The sequence below is a fragment of the Xenopus tropicalis genome, chromosome 10, assembly GCF_000004195.4.
Source record: "Xenopus tropicalis strain Nigerian chromosome 10, UCB_Xtro_10.0, whole genome shotgun sequence".
NCBI lineage: Eukaryota > Metazoa > Chordata > Amphibia > Anura > Pipidae > Xenopus > Xenopus tropicalis.
Genome location: NC_030686.2, coordinates 2,657,592 through 2,678,558, shown reverse-complemented (window position 1 = coordinate 2,678,558; position 20,967 = coordinate 2,657,592). Strand labels below are relative to the sequence as shown.

General features: G+C 42.8%; 2 protein-coding genes across 5 annotated transcripts; both read left to right on the top strand.

Moving 5' to 3' along the window:
• Positions 1 to 677: 677 nt before the first annotated feature.
• Positions 678 to 3,506, top strand: LOC116407986 (trichohyalin-like). Its single transcript, XM_031894588.1, has 5 exons — positions 678 to 731; positions 1,276 to 1,365; positions 1,810 to 2,460; positions 2,733 to 2,856; positions 3,406 to 3,506. Exons 1-5 carry the CDS (start codon positions 678 to 680, stop codon positions 3,504 to 3,506), a joined length of 1,020 nt encoding a protein of 339 aa, XP_031750448.1.
• Positions 2,954 to 6,967, top strand: LOC101732489 (serine/threonine-protein kinase N1). 4 transcript variants are annotated; one of them, XM_031894508.1, is made up of 8 exons: positions 2,954 to 3,455; positions 3,541 to 3,611; positions 3,777 to 3,852; positions 4,006 to 4,097; positions 4,416 to 4,971; positions 5,100 to 5,176; positions 5,382 to 6,401; positions 6,523 to 6,967. In XM_031894508.1, the coding sequence occupies exons 2-5, from the start codon at positions 3,541 to 3,543 to the stop codon at positions 4,594 to 4,596; spliced, it is 420 nt and encodes a 139-aa protein (XP_031750368.1). In that variant the 5' UTR covers positions 2,954 to 3,455; the 3' UTR covers positions 4,597 to 4,971; positions 5,100 to 5,176; positions 5,382 to 6,401; positions 6,523 to 6,967. The 4 variants fall into 4 exon arrangements, with proteins under 4 accessions (XP_031750368.1, XP_031750367.1, XP_031750366.1 ...); XM_031894507.1 differs by having other exon boundaries at positions 5,100 to 6,401; XM_031894506.1 differs by having other exon boundaries at positions 4,416 to 5,176.
• Positions 6,968 to 20,967: the final 14,000 nt, after the last annotated feature.

Genomic DNA, 20,967 nt, shown 5'->3' with positions numbered 1-20,967 from the left:
CTGGTTAGTGATTCCCATGTGTGTTTCCATGGCAGCAGTGTGATGTCATAGTGTTTACCACAGTGAATTCAGTCTGTGTTCCCATGGCAACAGAGCATTGTGATGTCATCCTTATCAGATAACCAGATCAGATAAGGGGGCATCACTGACAATCCTGAATCATTTGCTGGATAGTAGCCAATCAGTGCGCAGCGTTTGTTGTTTGTCTATAATCAGTCAATTGTTATAATCAGATCTAATTCCATCGGATTATCTGTAAGTAATATCTAATTATTAATTATTCTTTTATAAACAATATAATAAAATCTAGTTATTTAATAGTATATAGAAAAAATTGCTGGGGGTCATTTATAAAGTGCAGTGCATATTTTTTTTGCCTTATTTTTTTCCAACTGTGACCGCGCCCATTTGTGACGCAATGGCGACATTTTTCGACGCACAATATATACTGTATATTGAGTTGTATCAGTATTAGAACAATAGAGGGGGGAATAAAACAAACGATTCCATGAAAGTGACAGTTGGGGGGACTGACTTGCCCTTTAGGCCCAACCCTTTCCCAGGCAATATAGGGAAGCCATTCTACTATTGGGTATTTAGTAACAACACTGTTGCAGTTGGTCTCCCTAATAAATCATTGGTTTAACTCTTTATTTTCTCATTTAGGAATAACAACAATGTTTTCCAGAATTGGAAAAAACTTCTGGAACATCTTTAGGTGTAACCCTAAGGTAAGGCTCAAACTTGTCTCTTTAGTATTCAGGGAACATAGAATGGGATTGGCTGCTGGGGCTCCGCTCTGTCATATCATTGGTTAATTAAGGATTCTAATTAGCGTAAAAGCCCCAAAAAGTCATGTACAGTTTCTCTATCTATCTACCTACCTATCATCTATCTATCTATCTATCTATCTATCTATCATCTGTCTATCTATCTATCTATCTATCTATCATCTGTCTATCTATCTATCTATCTATCATCTGTCTATCTATCTATCTATCTATCTATCTATCTATCTATCTATCTATCATCTGTCTATCTATCTATATATCTATCTATCTATCTATCTATCTTGAAGACAATTGGTGTTTGTTCTCATGTCAAACGCAATAAAGTCAAAGGACAATTTTTCTCGCTACAAATCAATAGAAATTTTGTTTTTGCTACATTTTTCTCATTTTTTTGCGGGTAAAATGTAGTTGAAATTATATATATCTAAATACACAGTATATGTAATAATGTTTAATTGTGTTTATCCCGTTTCTCTCCCAACAGGATGTAACTGAACGTCTCTCACAACTGACGGTCACTGAACAAGTGGAACCGGAACCAGTTGTACGAGGAATTCTCCCTCAGGGGAAGAATGTAAGTTATCATTTACATTATATACATTATTAACATTATATACAGAGCCCCCACTTACCCAGAAAATAGCAGTTTTCTAACAAAAAAAGTGCTATTCACTAAGGGGCTGAGTTATCAAAATTCCAGTTTATGCTTATTTACAATTCGAGAAAAAACGAAGTGAAAAAACGTAATGAGACTTTACTGAAGAATATTCTTAAGAACCATGAATAGTCGCTATTTATTGTCTCTAATACCTTTATTTATTTAGTTAATTATTAATTAAAAATGTTTAACCTCGTGGGAATATTCTGTTGCGCTTTTATCTTAAATTAGCTAGCGTTCGAGAAGAAAAGTCACACGAGTTTTATTGCGATTATTTTTTTCTGCCCCTAAGTATTCAGCTCAGGCCTCTGGGTATTTGTTGGGCTTCAGTGCTTAATTTTGTATATTTCATTTCTCCAGGACTCCAGTTGTAGCGATATTAAAGCTACTCCAACCTTTCAGCGTACAATGAAAGGTAAAGAAGCTGTTCAGAAACAGGCTCAGGAGGAGGCGGAAGGATACGCCCGGCAGCGGGATATCCGAATGGATCAGCAAGAGAGAATGAAGGAAAGACTGAATGAAGAATTTCTGGAGGAAGCTGTACAGTTTACTGTTCAGCAGATCCAGAGATTAATTGAGAACGAGAAATGCCGAATCCGGCAGGAAGAAGAAAGAGAGAAAGCAAAGAAAGAAATGAAAAAGCGCAAATTCAGAAATGTGCTTCTTAGGATAAAGGAAATAGTTGGACAAACAGAACGTGAAGTGGAAGTGGAAAGACAGAAGAAACAGCGCCTGAGAGAAATGGAAGAATGGAAACATCTACAGAGAGAAGCGCAGGAAGAAGCCAACAAAGAGATTGCGAATCGCAAACTCAGAAATGAGCTTCTTCTTGAAATGCTGCTCAAGAAGAAAGAAGAGGAGAAAGCGATGGAAGATCTTTCTGTCGTTGAGGAAGAAGAGAAGAAGGCGAGCTTCGTGGCAGTGATGGAAGCACAGAGCCCAGAAGAAATCACTCCAACGGGAGAAGCTCTGATGCTTCCAGTTCCGGAAACATCTGCTGAGAAACTGAGGGTGAGTTTGGTTTCATGTTTAATTCAGGATAATCGGTTTGTGTGGCCGTTCTAGGCCGTCTCTTCTCCAGCCGAGACTGTTGTAACAACCTGATGCCGTAACTCGGCCAAGAATCATATCGTTCCATTTAGCTTTACATTTTTCTAAACGAGCTTTGTGCGCATTTTGGAAACTTATTAGAAGTAACATTTTCCCTTTTTAAGCAAAAATAATTTCAATCAGAAGTCACAATAACATTTACACTGAACCCTTTTTGCATTGGATCCCTATAGGACTCTTTACCTGAAGAGAATGTCGTGATCGAAAATTCTGAGGCGGCCAAAGAGATTCGAGCTGCAGTCCGGAGAAAGGAATTCGAGAAGAGCGAAAGAAAGAGAGCAGCTCGGATCCGCAAAGGTGATTTTTGTCCTACAAATGTTTTACTTATTGATGTTCAACCATAAACCTGATCCCAATTCCCAGCTAGAATAATGTACTACTGTACTGTATGTTCTACTGAGAGACGCACCCAATCCGGGATTCGGCCAAGATTCCGCCTTTTCAGCAGGATTCGGCTTCGGCTGAATCAATAGTCTGTCTGAACCGACTCCCAAACCTTATAATCACATAATTTTGAATTTGGATTCAGTTCGGAATTTGGACAAATCTTTCATGAAGGATTCGGGGGTTCGGCCAAATCCCAAGATTCGGTGCACCCCTAGTTCTAGTCAATTTCTGCATTTTATATTAATTAGTTTTGGAAAATAGTTTCTAATGGTTCTCAGTACGAGGCCATTGATATAATGTTGCCCAAACCAACAGCTTTAGACTTAGGCCTCAACTTATTCATTCCAACTCACAAACAGACGCTCCTACAGCCATTTTGTCCCCACAGTTCCCAATGGTACTTTTTGCAAAGTAGTGACTTAAAGCTGAACTAACCTTTGTTTTTTTTCTTTTAATCAGCACCACTAAGGAAAAAGCCGTCGTTTTACGACATTCCTGACAGGGTAAAGGTAAGTTTTGGTTGCGAAATAAATAGGCTTTTCTCACATGAGGAATATTGAACATGAATTCATGGTATTTGTTTCTCTTCTCTAGATGAGAACTCGTTTCTACCAAATAGTAGAGCAGATTGACGGAACCCTGGACCCAACTGGGTTGGAGAGAAGGTAATGGTTCTAAGATATGTTTGTTGTACTGTCTGTGGTTTATTTGGGAAGGTGGATTGCATGAAATCTTATCCATAGTGCATATATGTATATATATATATATAAATGTTCCATAAGAACCCCTGTTTGAAATAGGTTTAATCAAATAAATGTGTTTCATTTTAGGCTGGTGGAAAAAGCGCCATCGACCATCGCCGACTTCCAACTCCAGTCGTATCTCGGCGAGGGATCGTTCGGGAAGGTGAGCTTTTCCGTCTCTATATTATATATCTAATCCCATACTGGGTGACCCAGGGATATAACACTTTTGAACCCTTTGGCTAGAAATGAATCAGCATGAAAAAGTGTTGGGTTCCTGTATTTCATTTTATCTCATGTATCTCTTCCATTGCAGGTCTATAGGGCACAGCACAGAAGCTCGGGGAAGGTTCTTGCCATTAAGGCAATCGAAATGCATGAAATCAACGAGAGAGAGATCTTTCATTGGTAAGTTTTGGGTAAAAGAGTGATTTTATTTAGCTGTAAAAATATAGATTTTTCCCATAAAAGAAAAATGCTCTGTGCCCCTGCGGATAAAACTAATGTGGCTACACAAGTCATATGCACATTCATCTCTCTAACTAATGGGGGGCACTCAGAGATGTAAATCATTAACTGGGGGCTAATATAATGTAGAATAATGTTGACCTGTAATTAAGAACAGTTGCCCCCCCCCCCCCCCCCCCCCCACTCTCTCGGCCATAAGTCAATGTGTATAACTTGTAAACTGTTCTTGTATTAACTTTTAATGGTTTTTATTTACAGTGTCACCCTAGAGCAGCGAATCCTCCGACTGGTCGACGAGGAGCAATGTCTGTTCCTTGTCGGGCTACTCGGCTCCTTCCAGACGCAAAACCACATATGTCTGGCTTTGGAGTACGCGGAAGGAGGAGATTTGGCTGCCTACGTGGCTACAGGCGGACTTCCACTCGACAGAGTTCGGTAAGTACTAATTAGATTTTAGGGAGCTCGACCCAAGGCCAATTACCCCTATGGCATTCTTACCACTATATGGACATAATACCATTATTATTGGCTCAATAACTCACTCAGTAGGTAGAACACTAGTCTCACAATACTATTTACTGGGAAACATGGGGGGCTACTCATGTCATTAAAGGTTTCAGTGCAATTTCAATCCAAGTTCCGCTGAATATTGGGGTCTAAGGAATAACTTACATTTGTAGTAGTTCTATATTGATAGGTTTGCATTTATAAAACGGATATATGTTTAACTTTATTCATTTATTCTTTGCAGGTTCTATTCCGCTTGCATGGTGCTGGGGATACAATTCCTGCACCAACACAATATCGCGCACAGGTAAGCAACAATGAACATTAATGGGACACAGAGCCCCAATCCTAGAAATCATCATTCTCTTTAGATTATTTATACTAAACCTCTGATATTGAATTGGTATTTTATAATGTGCTTCTGTTTTATTGTAGGGATATAAAAATCAACAATGTTCTCCTGTACGGAGACGGGTACGTCAAGATCACCGACTTTGGGCTTTGCAAAGAAGGTAAGTTGTATAAGTAAGATGGTGTAGCATATACACAGTGTAGCAGCTGAGCTGTAGCATTGGCCCTATATATATATATATATATTATTATAACCAGAGAGAGACAGAGATAGATAATAAGAGAGCTGCTGCTCTTCTGTTCAGCCAATGAATGCAGCCTTTCTATGGATAAACTCTTTAACTCACTGTTTTCTTTCTGCTTCAGGAATGGCTGCTGACAGCACAGCCACAAGTCCTCGTGGTACCTTTTTCTACATGGCCCCGGAAATATTCAAAGGCCGATACACGAGATCGGTCGACTGGTGGGCACTTGGCGTAACCATCTACAAAATGCTGACTGGAACCGTAAGTATCCACTTTTTATCCACCTTTTGTCTGCTTGCGTAAAAATGTAGGCAGAGAAAAGGCCGATCTTCTGACTTCTGCTCTGCATTCCGAGCGTTCCGGCATCGCCGTAACCCGCTCTATGCGCTGATTGGCCAATGATGTGCCTTAGAATTTTGCCTCAGCAGAAGTCAGAGGCTCAGCCTTTTCCCCAGCCTGTGTTTCTACCCAAGCCAATAGAATACCTAGTGTCCCACAGGCCTTAGGGTGATAATGATCTTCTCATAGTATTACCATTTAATGTGAAAAGATATTAGGCTGAGGCTAAAAATGGACCATGGCCACCCTCATAACATGGGAAACCTTAGGAAATTTGTATTTTCACTATATATAATTCAGCTTGAAATATCAGATCACATTATTGTATGTTAGTTGTATCCCCCATAAATCACTCAACTCTCTGTTAATAATTGTTTTTTTTTTCCAGGTACCATTTTATGCCGATACTGATCTTGATTACTTCATGTTAATAAAACGTCAGGAGCCCGAATATCCTGACTACTTAACAGAAGACACTCGAGACATATTGGTAAATGTAAGTATGAAGCAGGGTATCCGCATGTTGTTATCTGTATGGGGAGAGTTTTGCTCAGAAGCCTTTCCATTATTACTTACCCTATGCTTATATTTGCCCTTACTCTTATCCTTTATAAAGTAAAGTCCCGCTCTTGTTCTAGTGGCTTCACCAAACCATAACTGTCCCTTTGGGATTAGGGAGTTGAACTGTAAGCTTCTGTCTAACAACAATTTCTTTTTGCAGCTCTTAAAGAAAGATCCAGAGCAGCGCCTTGGGGCCGGAGAACATGGAGCCGAGGACGTGAGGAAGAGCCCATTCTTTGAGGTATGTTGTTCTGGATTCCTGCCACATTCACTTATTTGGCTCATACCTGATCTAAGGAATTGCATCTCTACATACTCTGAATAGATTAATAAACTACATTTTGTTTCTCCTATTTTTATAGGGATTAGACTGGGAGGCTCTTGAAAAGAAAGAGATCGAGCCGCCATTTATCCCCAGAAGAAGAGCACACGGACAACCTGAAAACAGCCTTAAACTAAAGGCTCAGGTTGAAGCCAATGTGTGCGAAGAAGCCGAATGGGCACTGGTGGAGCTGAACTACCCTTTGAGTTCAGCTTCAGAAACAGAAGAAGAAGAATCGTAAGAAACGTTCCTCGGAATGAAGCAGAGATGATTGGCAGGAAGAAAGTCTGTTCCCAGCTTGAGAAATCCAATCAGCGTTCCGGAGTCCTATTATGGATTGAAAATGCAAACGTCGCAACTCCGGGAGTAGGAAAAGGGGTGAGTCTGTTGGGCAGGATGTCGGGTCAGTCAGTCAAGAGTTAATTTGCCCAACAGGGGTGGAGGAGGGTTCAACTTTAAGCCAAAAACATCGCTTAAAGTTAAAACCAAAGACATGATCCCCCAGGAAGAGGGGTGAGACTGTTGGGCAGGAAGTCAGTCAAGAGTTCATTTGCCCAACAGGGGTGGAGGAGGGTTCAACTTTAAGCCAAAAACATCGCTTAAAGTTAAAAAAAAAAAAAAAAGATCACCCACGAGCTGATTGGTGCACAGCACCATGAAGTGGGTGAGTCTGTTGGGCAGGAAGTCAGTCAAGAGTTAATTTGCCCAACAGGGGTGGAGGAGGGTTCAACTTTAAGCCAAAAACATCGCTTAAAGTTAAAAAAAAAAAAAAAGATCACCCACGAGCTGATTGGTGCACAGCACCATGAAGAGGGTGAGACTGTTGGGCAGGAAGTCAGTCAAGAGTTAATTTGCCCAACAGGGGTGGAGGAGGGTTCAACTTTAAGCCAAAAACATCGCTTAAAGTTAAAAAAAAAAAAAAAAAAAGATCACCCACGAGCTGATTGGAGCACAGCACCATGAAGAGGGTGAGTCTGTTGGGCAGGAAGTCAGTCAAGAGTTCATTTGCCCAACAGGGGTGGAGGAGGGTTCAACTTTAAGCCAAAAACATCGCTTAAAGTTAAAAAAAAAAAAAAAGATCACCCACGAGCTGATTGGTGCACAGCACCATGAAGAGGGTGAGTCTGTTGGGCAGGAAGTCAGTCAAGAGTTCATTTGCCCAACAGGGGTGGAGGAGGGTTCAACTTTAAGCCAAAAACATCGCTTAAAGTTAAAAAAAAAAAAAAAGATCACCCACGAGCTGATTGGTGCACAGCACCATGAAGTGGGTGAGTCTGTTGGGCAGGAAGTCAGTCAAGAGTTAATTTGCCCAACAGGGGTGGGGGAGGGTTCAACTTTAAGCCAAAAACATTGCTTAAAGTTAAAAAAAAAAAAAAAAGATCACCCACGAGCTGATTGGAGCACAGCACCATGAAGAGGGTGAGACTGTTGGGCAGGAAGTCAGTCAAGAGTTAATTTGCCCAACAGGGGTGGAGGAGGGTTCAACTTTAAGCCAAAAACATGGCTTAAAGTTGAAAAAAAACCGAGACAAAGTCATGATCGTCAGGTTAATGGCCATGGGCCGTCAACGGCAACCTGTAAGTACTTTGCTATATTGGTCGGATCTCTGAAGGAAACTGGATCCCAGTGCACATTGCAGCAGAAAGTCCGGGGGCCAAAAGGGCGTCGGTGAAGCCCAATGTTAGCCGGGGTTCAGCTGTACGTGGAAGAGTCTGACTTCGTCAGGAGGACTAAGAGTTAATTTGCCCAACAGGGGGGAGGAGGGTTCAAACACATGAAGATGAAGAAGATATCAAAGTGACTATACAAATACAGATCTGTTTCAAGTTGATGAAGAAAGAAGGAAGACAAAGTGGAATGATATCCCTACAGCTGTATCTTGTGTACTTACCTTCAGCCCCAATATAACCAAATAAAGAGAATTGTTGATAAAACAGTAACCATTCTATAAACTGATTGGACTTTATACTTTACTCTAATTTGGATAAAGGTTATAAATTAGTGAGAGAAGGACAGAAACATTAGGCAATAGATTGTCTCCCGGCTGACTCCGATCAAATAGACCAACCAAAACGTGGTTATCTGCTAAAGGAATGTTGGGATGGGGCTCGAGACAGGGTATTACCTGTAACTTCATAACTAAAACACAATCCTTCATCTCATCAATTACTAACAAAAACATATGTAGGGCCCCATAGGGTTAATCTGCCCCTATGGCTTTAACCCTAACACTTCCTTACTCCTGCTGTTACTGGGCAAAGACCCCTGTATCCAGTTTACAATTTGCATTATGTGCCTTTTGGTTTATTGGTTGATCACACCCCTTACACCCCAATATAGTGTTTAGCAAGGAGGCGTGGCTTCCTCTTTGGCTGCCTCTGTGTCTCAGGTAAAGGTCCACTGAGCCTGGGGTCAGAATAGGCCCCAGTAAAGCCTTATTGCCCTAGACTACCCATCCTATACTCTAGAGAAGTCGGGGACAGGGACCCCGTGAACGAGGACCAGTTAGATAGTTACTCGTGTAAGAGCAGTCTCTAGGAGAGTGAGAGAGAGAGGGAAGCAAGAGCAGTCTCGGCTCCACCAAGGAAAGTAGCTGGAAGTACCTCCCATACAGGCACTGTTGCCTCAGCATAGGGCCACGGTTAAGACATAGGAGACAGGCAGTATCTCAACCCTGTTCCACAGTCGGCTGTAGGACTCTCAAGCTGGGGGTTATCAACCTGAGCACTGAGGTATCTATCCTGACTGCTTCCAAAGGGGGTGCCAGGCTGCCCAGGGGCATTTACCCTGCCCAGACTCTCGAAGTGGGATAAACCGGTGCGCACCCTCTCTTGTTGTACTACTATCATTTAACATCTGTATCTGCATTGTGAGTATAACCCTGCATTGTCTCTGACAATAAACCTGTCTATAGTTCAACTGGAAGAACCTTCTGGCGTCCATCTTTGCTGCACACAGATAGAGTGAGTTGTAGTTACACTACACCCCAAGCTCCGCTAGTCTCTTCCATATAGCGAAGGCCCATCCTGTCTAAAAGAGTCGCACGTACCCCACGCTCTAAACCTATACTAGCCTGGGGTTTAACCATTTCATAGCCAAATAGGGGTTACACATATCAAATGAAATATTACACAAACTGTAACCCCAGATATGTTGTGTATCTTCCGACTTGCAAACCATGTCATAAACACTATGTAGGCCAGACAGGGAGAGAATAGAGAGAACGCATTGGGGAACATATTCTAAACATTACAGATGGGAAATGTAATAGAACTGTCTCTATCCTATCTAATGGCTACAGGTATACTGTAGATAGGATTATCCCCCCGGGGGGTCACATTACCAACCCCCTTATACAGAAACAAACTAAGCGGCTCTTTTATTCACACACGAGACACCCGGAAGGTCTCAATTTTGATTACGATGTTCCTTGTCATGTATGGCTAGAATTCTTTGTGCCTAATGGTGGATATTATTCTATTATTTTTATTAAATAACCACAGTTGGTACTTAATTAACTTCAATTATATGTACATTGTGATTGGTTACCCCCTTTGAAATGCGATTGGCCACCTTTGCTTTAAATAATGTGTGTGGGTTGTTATTTAGCCTACGACTAAGTCCCCTCTGAGGTAGGAAACGTGTAAGGCTTTCCTTGCATTATGTGTATAGTTTCAATAAACTGATTTTACTTTAATACTGAGCTACTTGGAGACTTTCATTTGGAGTTGGATATGCTGCAGTAAAGGTCCCCATACTCGGGCCGATCCGCTCCGCTCAATCATTAGGCCCCAGGGCCAAACGATCGAATTATCCTGGATTCTCCTGATATCCCCACCTACGGGTGGGCGATATCAGGAGAATCCCAGGATAATTCGATCGTTTGGCCCTGGGGCCTAAAGATCAAATTATAATGACGGGCATAGGAAAAGTCGGTCCGGGGACCGCATCAACGAGCCGATGAGGTCCCCAGTCCGACTAGATTTTCTAACCTTTAGTTGGGTGACCTTTAGTTGGGTGACTGTAATGGGGGGGGATTTTGGAATCGCTTGGAGCCATTTAGACTTTCCTTCTTTGCGCAGATTATAATTTATGGCTGGGCTGATAATAGTGTATAACCCCGATGTTGGCAGGAGTTGCCCTTTGTTTGCTCTAATTAGGGTATCTAGGGGGTTATGGGGCAGTTGTGGATTTATTTTTATCTTGCAAATGACGTATGTTTTGGAGGTACCTGCCTTTGGGATCTTCTATTTTGCTAGTTCCCAGTGTAAGTGCTTGTGTATTAATATGGCCGCCCCCCTACTACGTGTTGTATATGGAGCTGCGTAACAGGGGCCGACCCAGTCTCTGCGTAGTTTTTGGTTTTCTCCTACTGAGAGATGTGTTTCTTGGGTAAGTGCTATATTGGGGGGCAAAGACTTACGGTGGGGAAGGATTTTATAGCGTTTAATTGGCTGGTTAATGCCTCCCACATCCCACCCCGCCTTATTGTTTGTGTGTTTGTGCCATGATGGTGTATGATATTCAGTACATACGGCTGGTCAGAGGCTTCTGGGGCTTTGTGGGTATTGGGTCCTGCCGCCTCCTCGACTGTCAGTTGGAAGGAGAGAGAACTACAGGGAAGGGGAAGAAAAAAAGAGAAAAAAAGTATAAATTGAACATAATAAGAATAAAAAACATTAACTCTGCACAAAGGCCTATTGTTACTGTATTCAACTGTGTGTTCCGGGGGGGGGGGGGGGGTAATAGGGGATCCAAGGGGCCACACACCTGCCCGCCTCCCTCTGCCTCCGGCCGCTGCTGCTGCTGCTCTAACTAAAAGTCATTTATTCGGACAAAAAATACAGCCTTGTGGGATTTTCTCCCTAAAGGGGGCCATACACGGGGCGGGTCTAGCTGCCGATATCAATCCCTTAAACCGATTGGGCAGCTTATCTGCCCGTGTATGGGCTCCATCGACAGGCCCCCCCGACTGATATCTGGCCAGAAATTGGGCAGATCTCGATTGGGCAGGTTCGATTTTTCGTCAGATCAGGGACTGCATCGGCTCGTTAATGTGGTCCCCGAATCGCCGGGCGCCTATACCCACTGTTCTAGTTTGATCAACCGAATTAACCTGTTATTGCCCACCCGTGGGTGGGGACATTGGGAGAAGATCTGCTCGCTTCACCATCGTGAAGACACACTGAGCAACTAGTAGCAGCTACTTTTTCACAGCTACTAATATCCAGAAAATCCCCTGCCATAGACAATACTGAGAATTGCCCCTGCTTAACACACCTACAGACAATTATCAGTAAATGATCAGTATTGTCTGTTTTAGTAGCCATGGCAAGTAGCTGCTACTAGTAGCTCTGTGTGACTTCACCCTTAATCAGCCGTACTGGCAGGGGGCGCTGTTTAAAGAGCTGAAATACCTTTTTTAAATTGGAATTTCATCAAGTGCACTATCGATGCACCCCCCCCCAAAGCAAAAAAGCTAAGTGTGGGCGGAGCAAGGGGGGGCGGCATCAACTTGGCTGCTTCAGGGGAGCGACTAGAACCCCCGAGGCAGTGCTGGGGCAGATACATGAGATAGGTATAGATAGGGATTGGATGGCTTTTCAGCAAGGGTTAATGAAAAGTTCACCCAGGGACTGGTCCAATTGCCTCTTAGAGACAGGAAGGAATTGCCCCCCTCTGAGGCAAATTGGAAAAGCTTTAAAGGGGCAAAAAGTTGCAGTTGATGGACGTGTGTCTTTTTTCAACCTTATTTACTATATTAGAGCCAGAGGGGTACCAGGAACCTCTCTCCCCAGTATATTATTATTATTATAGTATTTTCCCAGGCCGGGGATTATGTTGCCGGCCATCTGTCTCCTTGTGGGATTGGTCTGTTGCCTTGGACCAATGGCAGAAGGTTTCATTTACTTTTTATTAATTATATATAGTATCACTGACTCCTTTCTGCAGCGCTTTATAGAGAGGATATTCTCCCTGCAAGCTTATTATTATTATTAACACATATTTATATGGGGGACATGATGCTCCAGGCCTTATTTCATGTTAAAGGGGAACTTCACCCAAACACAACTTAATCTTTTTAAAAGTAAACAAAATTTCAAGCAACTTTGCAATCTAAATCAATGAAACAATATGCAGGTATTCCTGATTATTAATGTAAATCTCAAAATGTAACAGTAGTCGCCTGTCCTCAGCCTGCCTCCTCCCAATCCCACAATCCCCTGCTGCACACATGTCAATTAGGAACATCCCAGTGCAATGCATTGTGGGTTATGTAGTTCCTGCAACCTGTAAGTTGTGGGGAAGTTGTTGTTAATTGTAACATCAGTGTTTTAGTCCCTCCTCCCCTGCCAGGATTTTAAATGATGCAGAAAGAGAAAGGTTTGCAGCTGGATTTATAAACATGGGATTTATTCCTACTTTTTGAAGGAACAGATTACAGGGATAGGGGTATTAGGGGTTTCTGCCTTGTGTGGGGGCTCTTTAACAAATTTTGGTTCAGAAGTCAGAGTTTCCCTTTAGTATTTAGTGTGAAGAGGAATTCGGGCCTTAGGCTAATGCCCCGCCCTGTTACCGCGGGTGACTAATTGCTCTGAAATGCCTTCCCACCGGCGATTCCCATGTCGGAGCAATTTAGTCGCTCGCAATAGATCTCTGCTACCGCGGGTGACCAATCAGGATCACCCCTATTTTTTTAGGCTAATGCCCCACAGAGCAGATTGGATCATGATCTCCCCCATGACATGGGGCTGCTTGGTGTCTAAATGTTATAAAATAATAAATATATAACAAAAGCCTGTATGTGTAACAGCTAGAAGTTTCATCCATTTAGGGACACCTTGTCCAAAATAGAAGTGGACTCATTGGCTGTTTCTCATCACATGGGCTGCAGGCTCCAATGCATTAATGTACCATGGGGCACATGCCAGGGGGGGCATCTGAGCGACACTGATGATGCATTTTTCTGCCCCAACACAGATACCCCCCATCAACCAAATTGTCCCCAAATATTTATGCTTTACCCCATTTTGTCTCTCACAAATGACAGCACCACACCCAGGCTGCCCCCTTACAGAATGCCCCCACTCAGGGTTACTATGTGCCAGTTACCCCCATACAGAATGCCCCCACTCAGGGTTACTATGTGCCAGTTACCCCCATACAGAATGGCACCACTCAGGGTTACTATGTGCCAGTTACCCCCATACAGAATGCCCCCACTCATTGTTACTATGTGCCAGTTACCCCCATACAGAATGCCCCCACTCAGGGTTACTAGGTGCCAGTTACCCCCATACAGAATGCCCCCACTCAGGGTTACTAGGTGCCAGTTACCCCCATACAGAATGCCCCCACTCATTGTTATGTCAGGGAAAAACTGTTGGATAGGCCAGTTTGATTGTAGCTACATTTTATTCGTACGTACGAAGGCAGTATCCAGACATTCTTAAATGAGAATTGTCTATGAGCTGATACTCCTTTGAATAACCCAAAGCATGTTTGTCTTATAGTCCTGAAACAGTCTTATCAGTAGTTAGCTTTGTTATCTCTAAGAACAGAACAGGCAAAGAGGCCCAGTTGACCAACACACCCAACATGCTTTTCACAAGTTTGTGGACTCATCAAAAATGTTTTTACAACAGCAAACAGAAACATTCTTACACAATGTATTTCACAACCCTTCTAATATTAAATGATATGAACAAGATGGAGAAAAAAACAAGATGGTTTCTTTTTTCTCTGACATTCCTCCCTGTTGTTCAAAATCTTGAACATATATATTCTTCTTACCCAGAACTCTATTCCGCTCACCTATAAAAGGTTAAGTGGCAGTACTGAGTTGCCTATCAGGGTTCCCATCTAAATCAGCAAGTTCTTCATTACCCTATTCATACAGGAATGGGATCCTGCTATGGATAAGGTCGGCCAAACACAGAAGGTTGCTGATCAGAAGAGGCTGTTGTATATTTGATTCAGGAGCTAAATGGGTGAGCACCCTCCCTTCAGCTGCCCCTCCATGTAACCTCTGGATGAAATACTGTATTTGCAACAACACAACCTTGCTATAATATATAACACAAGGCCCATTGCAATCCCACACATTTAGTACCATAAAAACTTTTAAACATTTGATAACCAAATCCTTATGATTCCCATAAATGAGAAAGGGTTCTGTAGGGCTCAATTGGGTCATGTGAGTCCCCAATCCAGGTACAACTCTCCTTACCTGTGATTGTATAAACCCCACCCTCATCTATTAGTAGGTAATCTAGGACCATTCTATTCTATAATGCCATCTTCCTGACTTATTTCTCATTTATTATTTTGATGGAACTTATAGTTTCATTTATTATACCATCCCTTATACTAGTATACTTAATTAATCTATTGACTATTTTTATTCCCCATCCTATCAAGGCAGGGAACCACATCCATGCCTTATCTGAGTTGGAGAATAATTCCCTTTTTTGTTTATTTACCCTGGAATGGATACCTTGATTGTCTATGTATGAGATGTTCAGATATTGTCTGATAGCAGGTACAACTCTTCCAATTGTGCAATTTCCCTACGCTCCCATAGGGAGCCATGAGTAAGCTTAGTTTCCAAATATAATATAGTTCTTATCTAAGTACCCTAGAAATGATTGTACCGTGATACCCTGGCCAATATCTGAAACCATCTCATATTATCTGTCACCTTAGACTTAAACTCTTATCTTCATCTTCTCCTCGGTCAGGGCAGGAACACCTCGGGACATAAGAAGTATACATTTTTCCCAAGCCAACATAATCATTACAATTACCCTGCATCTTATCACATTTTTTTCCCATATAATACATGTAGAAATTCAGAATAGCATTTTCACAATCTGTGTTTCCCACATGAATCTTAGGTAAGTACATTAAGTGATTGTATGATTAGCAAACATGGATCCTACACATATGGTGGGTGTATCTAGTAACCCTGTTATTTCCAAATATGTACCCCAATCTTTAATTGCATTTTGATACTTATAATTTGTGTCTATTTCAACTTCATAGCTATAATCTGTAAGAATAAGATCATTCATAGAGATAGGTATCCCTACTAAAGGTATCCCCTTATGATTAACTGGAACGTGTGAACATATCCAGCAGTCAGTAGTATTTAACTGCTTTGCAGCCTGCTGGTGTAAGAGCCATATAGAATTTGGCAACCCCCCTTTACTGGTGTAAAGCAATGATAAAGACCTTTACCCAGAATAACCAACACAGAGTCATTATTTTATAAAAGTCCTTTTCTTTCTGATGGTTCCTCTTCACCCAGAGTAGGCCCACGCTTAGTGTCAAAACCTGAAACTGGGACCGTTGGTTAACAGACAAGTGGGATTATTATTACCACTCTCGTCTGACTTACTTTAAAGATGATTTTTTATCCTCTTGATTCCGGAAGAACTGAATCAGTCTCCTTAGTTGTCTTTCTGTTGATGTGATCTCGTTGGGGGGGTTGAGTGTAGGGACAGGTTCAGACTCTGTCACTGGAGATAACACTCTGCTCAGGCTCTCAGTCACTGGAGATAACACCCTCCTCAGGCTCTCAGCAGGACTTCGTTGGGGAAATACCTTCTTACAGTGTCAGATGTGTATTCAGTTTGGCTCACAAATCTCTTTATCACCACCCAATCTCCTGATTGGAGAGAGTGAGTTCCAAATACAGTCTCTGAATCTGATAAAGAATAGAACACTTTTCCATACAAGTTAGTGAGCTGCTTATACAATTGCTTAACATAGTCAATAAGAGAAACATATTCTTCCTACCAATATTTGGCTAAACAACCCAGTATTTGGTGGTCTACCAAAAACAACACAAAGGAAATAACTGTTGGGGACCCTTAGGGGTGTCTCATAGATGACAATGCAAGGGTTAAATCTTGTACCCAAGTTAACTTTACCTGTTATTAATTCTGTGGCTTTTGTTACTGGCCATGCCTCAAATCACCCCAAAACATATCTATGCATACAAATACATAAAAACATTTAAATAGGTGAATACAATCTATCTGTAACCTTTAAAACTGATAGAATGGTTTAACCAGGTGTTATAAATATGATTTTTTTTACAAATCCAAAAGCAAACCATAATTTGTTTACCATAAATATAATTCCCCCCTTTTGGAAACATGAGATGGGAGGTGCAAAGTGTTTTACTAACAAATTAAATAAACGGGAGGTGCACACAAACAACCATAATCATGTTTCCAAATATCATCTTATATCTTATAACATTTACTGGTCCATTTAATATGGACTTGTGCTCCAGCCTTACTTTTGCAGCATTTTAAAAATTACTAAAGTGACTGGTGTATGTGGCTGTCAGTTGGTGTCCTTGTTAGAACCATACAAGCAGCCTGTTTGTCAGCAGCTTTATCTGCCTTATCATTCCCTGCAGTAATGTTATCTTTCTCTTTGAATATGCTTACAGCCTTTTCTAACAATTACTTAAAGTGACATTAACACCTTTAATTTTGTGAATCAGTACTTTCTTTGATAGCAATAAAAACTGTTCTCCACAAAATCACTGACAAACATACCAGTTTAGCAATATATATATATACCCATACATATACATACACTTTCCATGGGTGTCTAAATTTCCCTTAACCAACTGAGTGTTAAAGTTTATCCCACTTAGCCCTCAATCTGGTTCTTAAAGCTACTACTACTGTCAGAACTACTCCCTTTATTTCTCTCATTTGGTCATAACCCTCTACTTCTCCCTCACTCCATGTCTTCCTAATCTTAGTTACATTGATCCCTACTGTGTGTCCCAATTCTAATAGAATTTCAGCATCCATCTGTTCCAATAAACTTTGACTGAATTTGTATAGGGTATCCCATTTGAGTGTACACCATCACATGGGATAGCCATACCAATCTGTTTTGTTAATTTAGCCCATTTGTCTATTTAGCCACTTACCCACTGGCCATCTTTCATCACTGCCTCCCGGTGACAGTGATGACTCAGGAGCTCCTTTTCTCTCTCTGTTCCCGGAACAGAAAAAAATCACAAGTCGGGGTCTGGCCACCCCTCGGTTTTGGGTAAAATGTTCCCCATATGGAACTGGGCTGGAGACGATCACGCTCCCCCCTTTTACACAAAACAAAAATCTATATATTCCCAATATACAGATTTTCACAAAAGTGGGTTTCGGTGGCTAAAATTCACATACAGGTTAACCCTTCATTTGTTCCCGCCAAAATTTCCAAAACAGATAGATGCAAACAAATCCCATAAGAAGTGTTAGAACTAATTTCATTTGTATAACCATAACCAATGACTACACTCTATATCTGATGGTAGGCAATCCTTACTAGTATCATTCTACAATAAATCCTTATTAATATAGTTACAGTGAGAGATTAGTTATAGAACAATTATCCCATAAAGGGCAGAGAGAGAGTTCTTATCATTAAACAAAAAACACTTTCACTGACACATTAGTACATTCACAGTTACCTAAACATGAACACAACATGTAACGGGTTAGAAACATCTGTTACACTAACTCACAAGGGTTAGACACAGACTAACACAGAGACAAACAAACAACTTACGGCTGGCCTATCCAAGGTTCGTAGAGCGGGTTACTCTTGTAGATACAGCCAAGCGAGGGAATGAAAGTGACAGCGAGAGCTTATCAGAGACAAATGTTTGGTCTCACCTTTATTGGCGCCTAAGGTCTCGGTATCCAATCATCTCCTCCTGTATGGCTGTCCTCCAATTTCTCCACTCCCGGGTTTACTTCGGCACCAAAGCTGTCAGGGAAAAACTGTTGGATAGGCCAGTTTGATTGTAGCTACATTTTATTCGTACGTACGAAGGCAGTATCCAGACATTCTTAAATGAGAATTGTCTATGAGCTGATACTCCTTTGAATAACCCAAAGCATGTTTGTCTTATAGTCCTGAAACAGTCTTATCAGTAGTTAGCTTTGTTATCTCTAAGAACAGAACAGGCAAAGAGGCCCAGTTGACCAACACCCAACATGCTTTTCACAAGTTTGTGGACTCATCAAAAATGTTTTTAAAACAGCAAACAGAAACATTCTTACACAATGTATTTCACAACCCTTCTAATATTAAATGATATGAACAAGATGGAGAAAAAAACAAGATGGTTTCTTTTTTCTCTGACAGTTACTATGTGCCAGTTACCCCCATACAGAATGCCCCCACTCAGGGTTACTAGGTGCCAGTTACCCCCATACAGAATGCCCCCACTCAGGGTTACTAGGTGCCAGTTACCCCCATACAGAATGCCCCCACTCAGGGTTACTAGGTGCCAGTTACCCCCATACAGAATGCCCCCACTCAGGGTTACTATGTGCCAGTTACCCCCATACAGAATGCCCCCACTCAGGGTTACTATGTGCCAGTTACCCCCATACAGAATGCCCCCACTCAGGGTTTCTATGTGCCAGTTACCCCCATACAGAATGCCCCACTCAGGGTTACTATGTGCCAGTTACCCCCATACAGAATGCCCCCACTCAGGGTTACTAGGTGCCAGTTACCCCCATACAGAATGCCCCCACTCAGGGTTACTATGTGCCAGTTACCCCCATACAGAATGCCCCCACTCAGGGTTACTATGTGCCAGTTACCCCCATACAGAATGCCCCCACTCAGGGTTACTATGTGCCAGTTACCCCCATACAGAATGCCCCCACTCATTGTTACTATGTGCCAGTTACCCCCATACAGAATGCCCCCACTCAGGGTTACTATGTGCCAGTTACCCCCATACAGAATGCCCCCACTCAGGGTTACTATGTGCCAGTTACCCCCAAACAGAATGCCCCCACTCAGGGTTACTATGTGCCAGTTACCCCCATACAGAATGCCCCCACTCATTGTTACTATGTGCCAGTTACCCCCATACAGAATGCCCCCACTCAGGGTTACTATGTGCCAGTTACCCCCATACAGAATGCCCCCACTCAGGGTTACTATGTGCCAGTTACCCCCATACAGAATGCCCCCACTCAGGGTTACTATGTGCCAGTTACCCCCATACAGAATGCCCCCACTCAGGGTTACTATGTGCCAGTTACCCCCATACAGAATGCCCCCACTCAGGGTTACTATGTGCCAGTTACCCCCATACAGAATGCCCCCACTCAGGGTTACTATGTGCCAGTTACCCCCATACAGAATGCCCCCCACTCAGGGTTACTATGTGCCAGTTACCCCCATACAGAATGGCACCACTCAGGGTTTACTATGTGCCAGTTACCCCCATACAGAATGGCCCCCACTCAGGGTTACTATGCGCCAGTTACCCCCATACAGAATGCCCCCACTCAGGGTTACTATGTGCCAGTTACCCCCATACAGAATGCCCCACTCAGGGTTACTATGCTGCCAGTTACCCCCATAACAGAATGCCCCCCACTCAGGGTTACTATGTGCCAGTTACCCCCATACAGAATGCCCCCACTCAGGGTTACTATGTGCCAGTTACCCCCATACAGAATGCCCCCACTCAGGGTTACTATGTGCCAGTTACCCCCATACAGAATGCCCCCACTTCAGGGGTTACTATGTGCCAGTTACCCCCATACAGAATGCCCCACTCAGGTTACTATGTGCCAGTTACCCCCATACAGAATGCCCCCACTCAGGGTTTACTATGTGCCAGTTACCCCATACAGAATGCCCCCACTCAGGGTTACTATGTGCCAGTTACCCCCATACAGAATGCCCACTCAGGGTTACTATGTGCCAGTTACCCCCATACAGAATGCCCCCACTCAGGGTTACTATGTGCCAGTTACCCCCATACAGAATGCCCCCACTCAGGGTTACTATGTGCCAGTTACCCCCATACAGAATGCCCCACTCAGGGTTACTATGTGCCAGTTACCCCCATACAGAATGCCCCCACTCAGGGTTACTATGTGCCAGTTACCCCCATACAGAATGCCCCCACTCAGGGTTACTATGTGCCAGTTACCCCATACAGAATGCCCCACTCAGGGTTACTATGTGCCAGTTACCCCCATACAGAATGCCCCCACTCAGGGTTACTATGTGCCAGTTACCCCCATACAGAATGCCCCCACTCAGGGTTACTATGTGCCAGTTACCCCATACAGAATGCCCCACTCAGGGTTACTATGTGCCAGTTACCCCCATACAGAATGCCCCCACTCAGGGTTACTATGTGCCAGTTACCCCCATACAGAATGCCCCCACTCAGGGTTACTATGTGCCAGTTACCCCCATACAGAATGCCCCCACTCAGGGTTACTATGTGCCAGTTACCCCATACAGAATGCCCCCACTCAGGGTTAATATGCTGCCAGTTACCCCCATACAGAATGCCCCCACTCAGGGTTACTATGTGCCAGTTACCCCCATACAGAATGCCCCCACTCAGGGTTACTATGTGCCAGTTACCCCCATACAGAATGCCCCACTCAGGGTTACTATGTGCCAG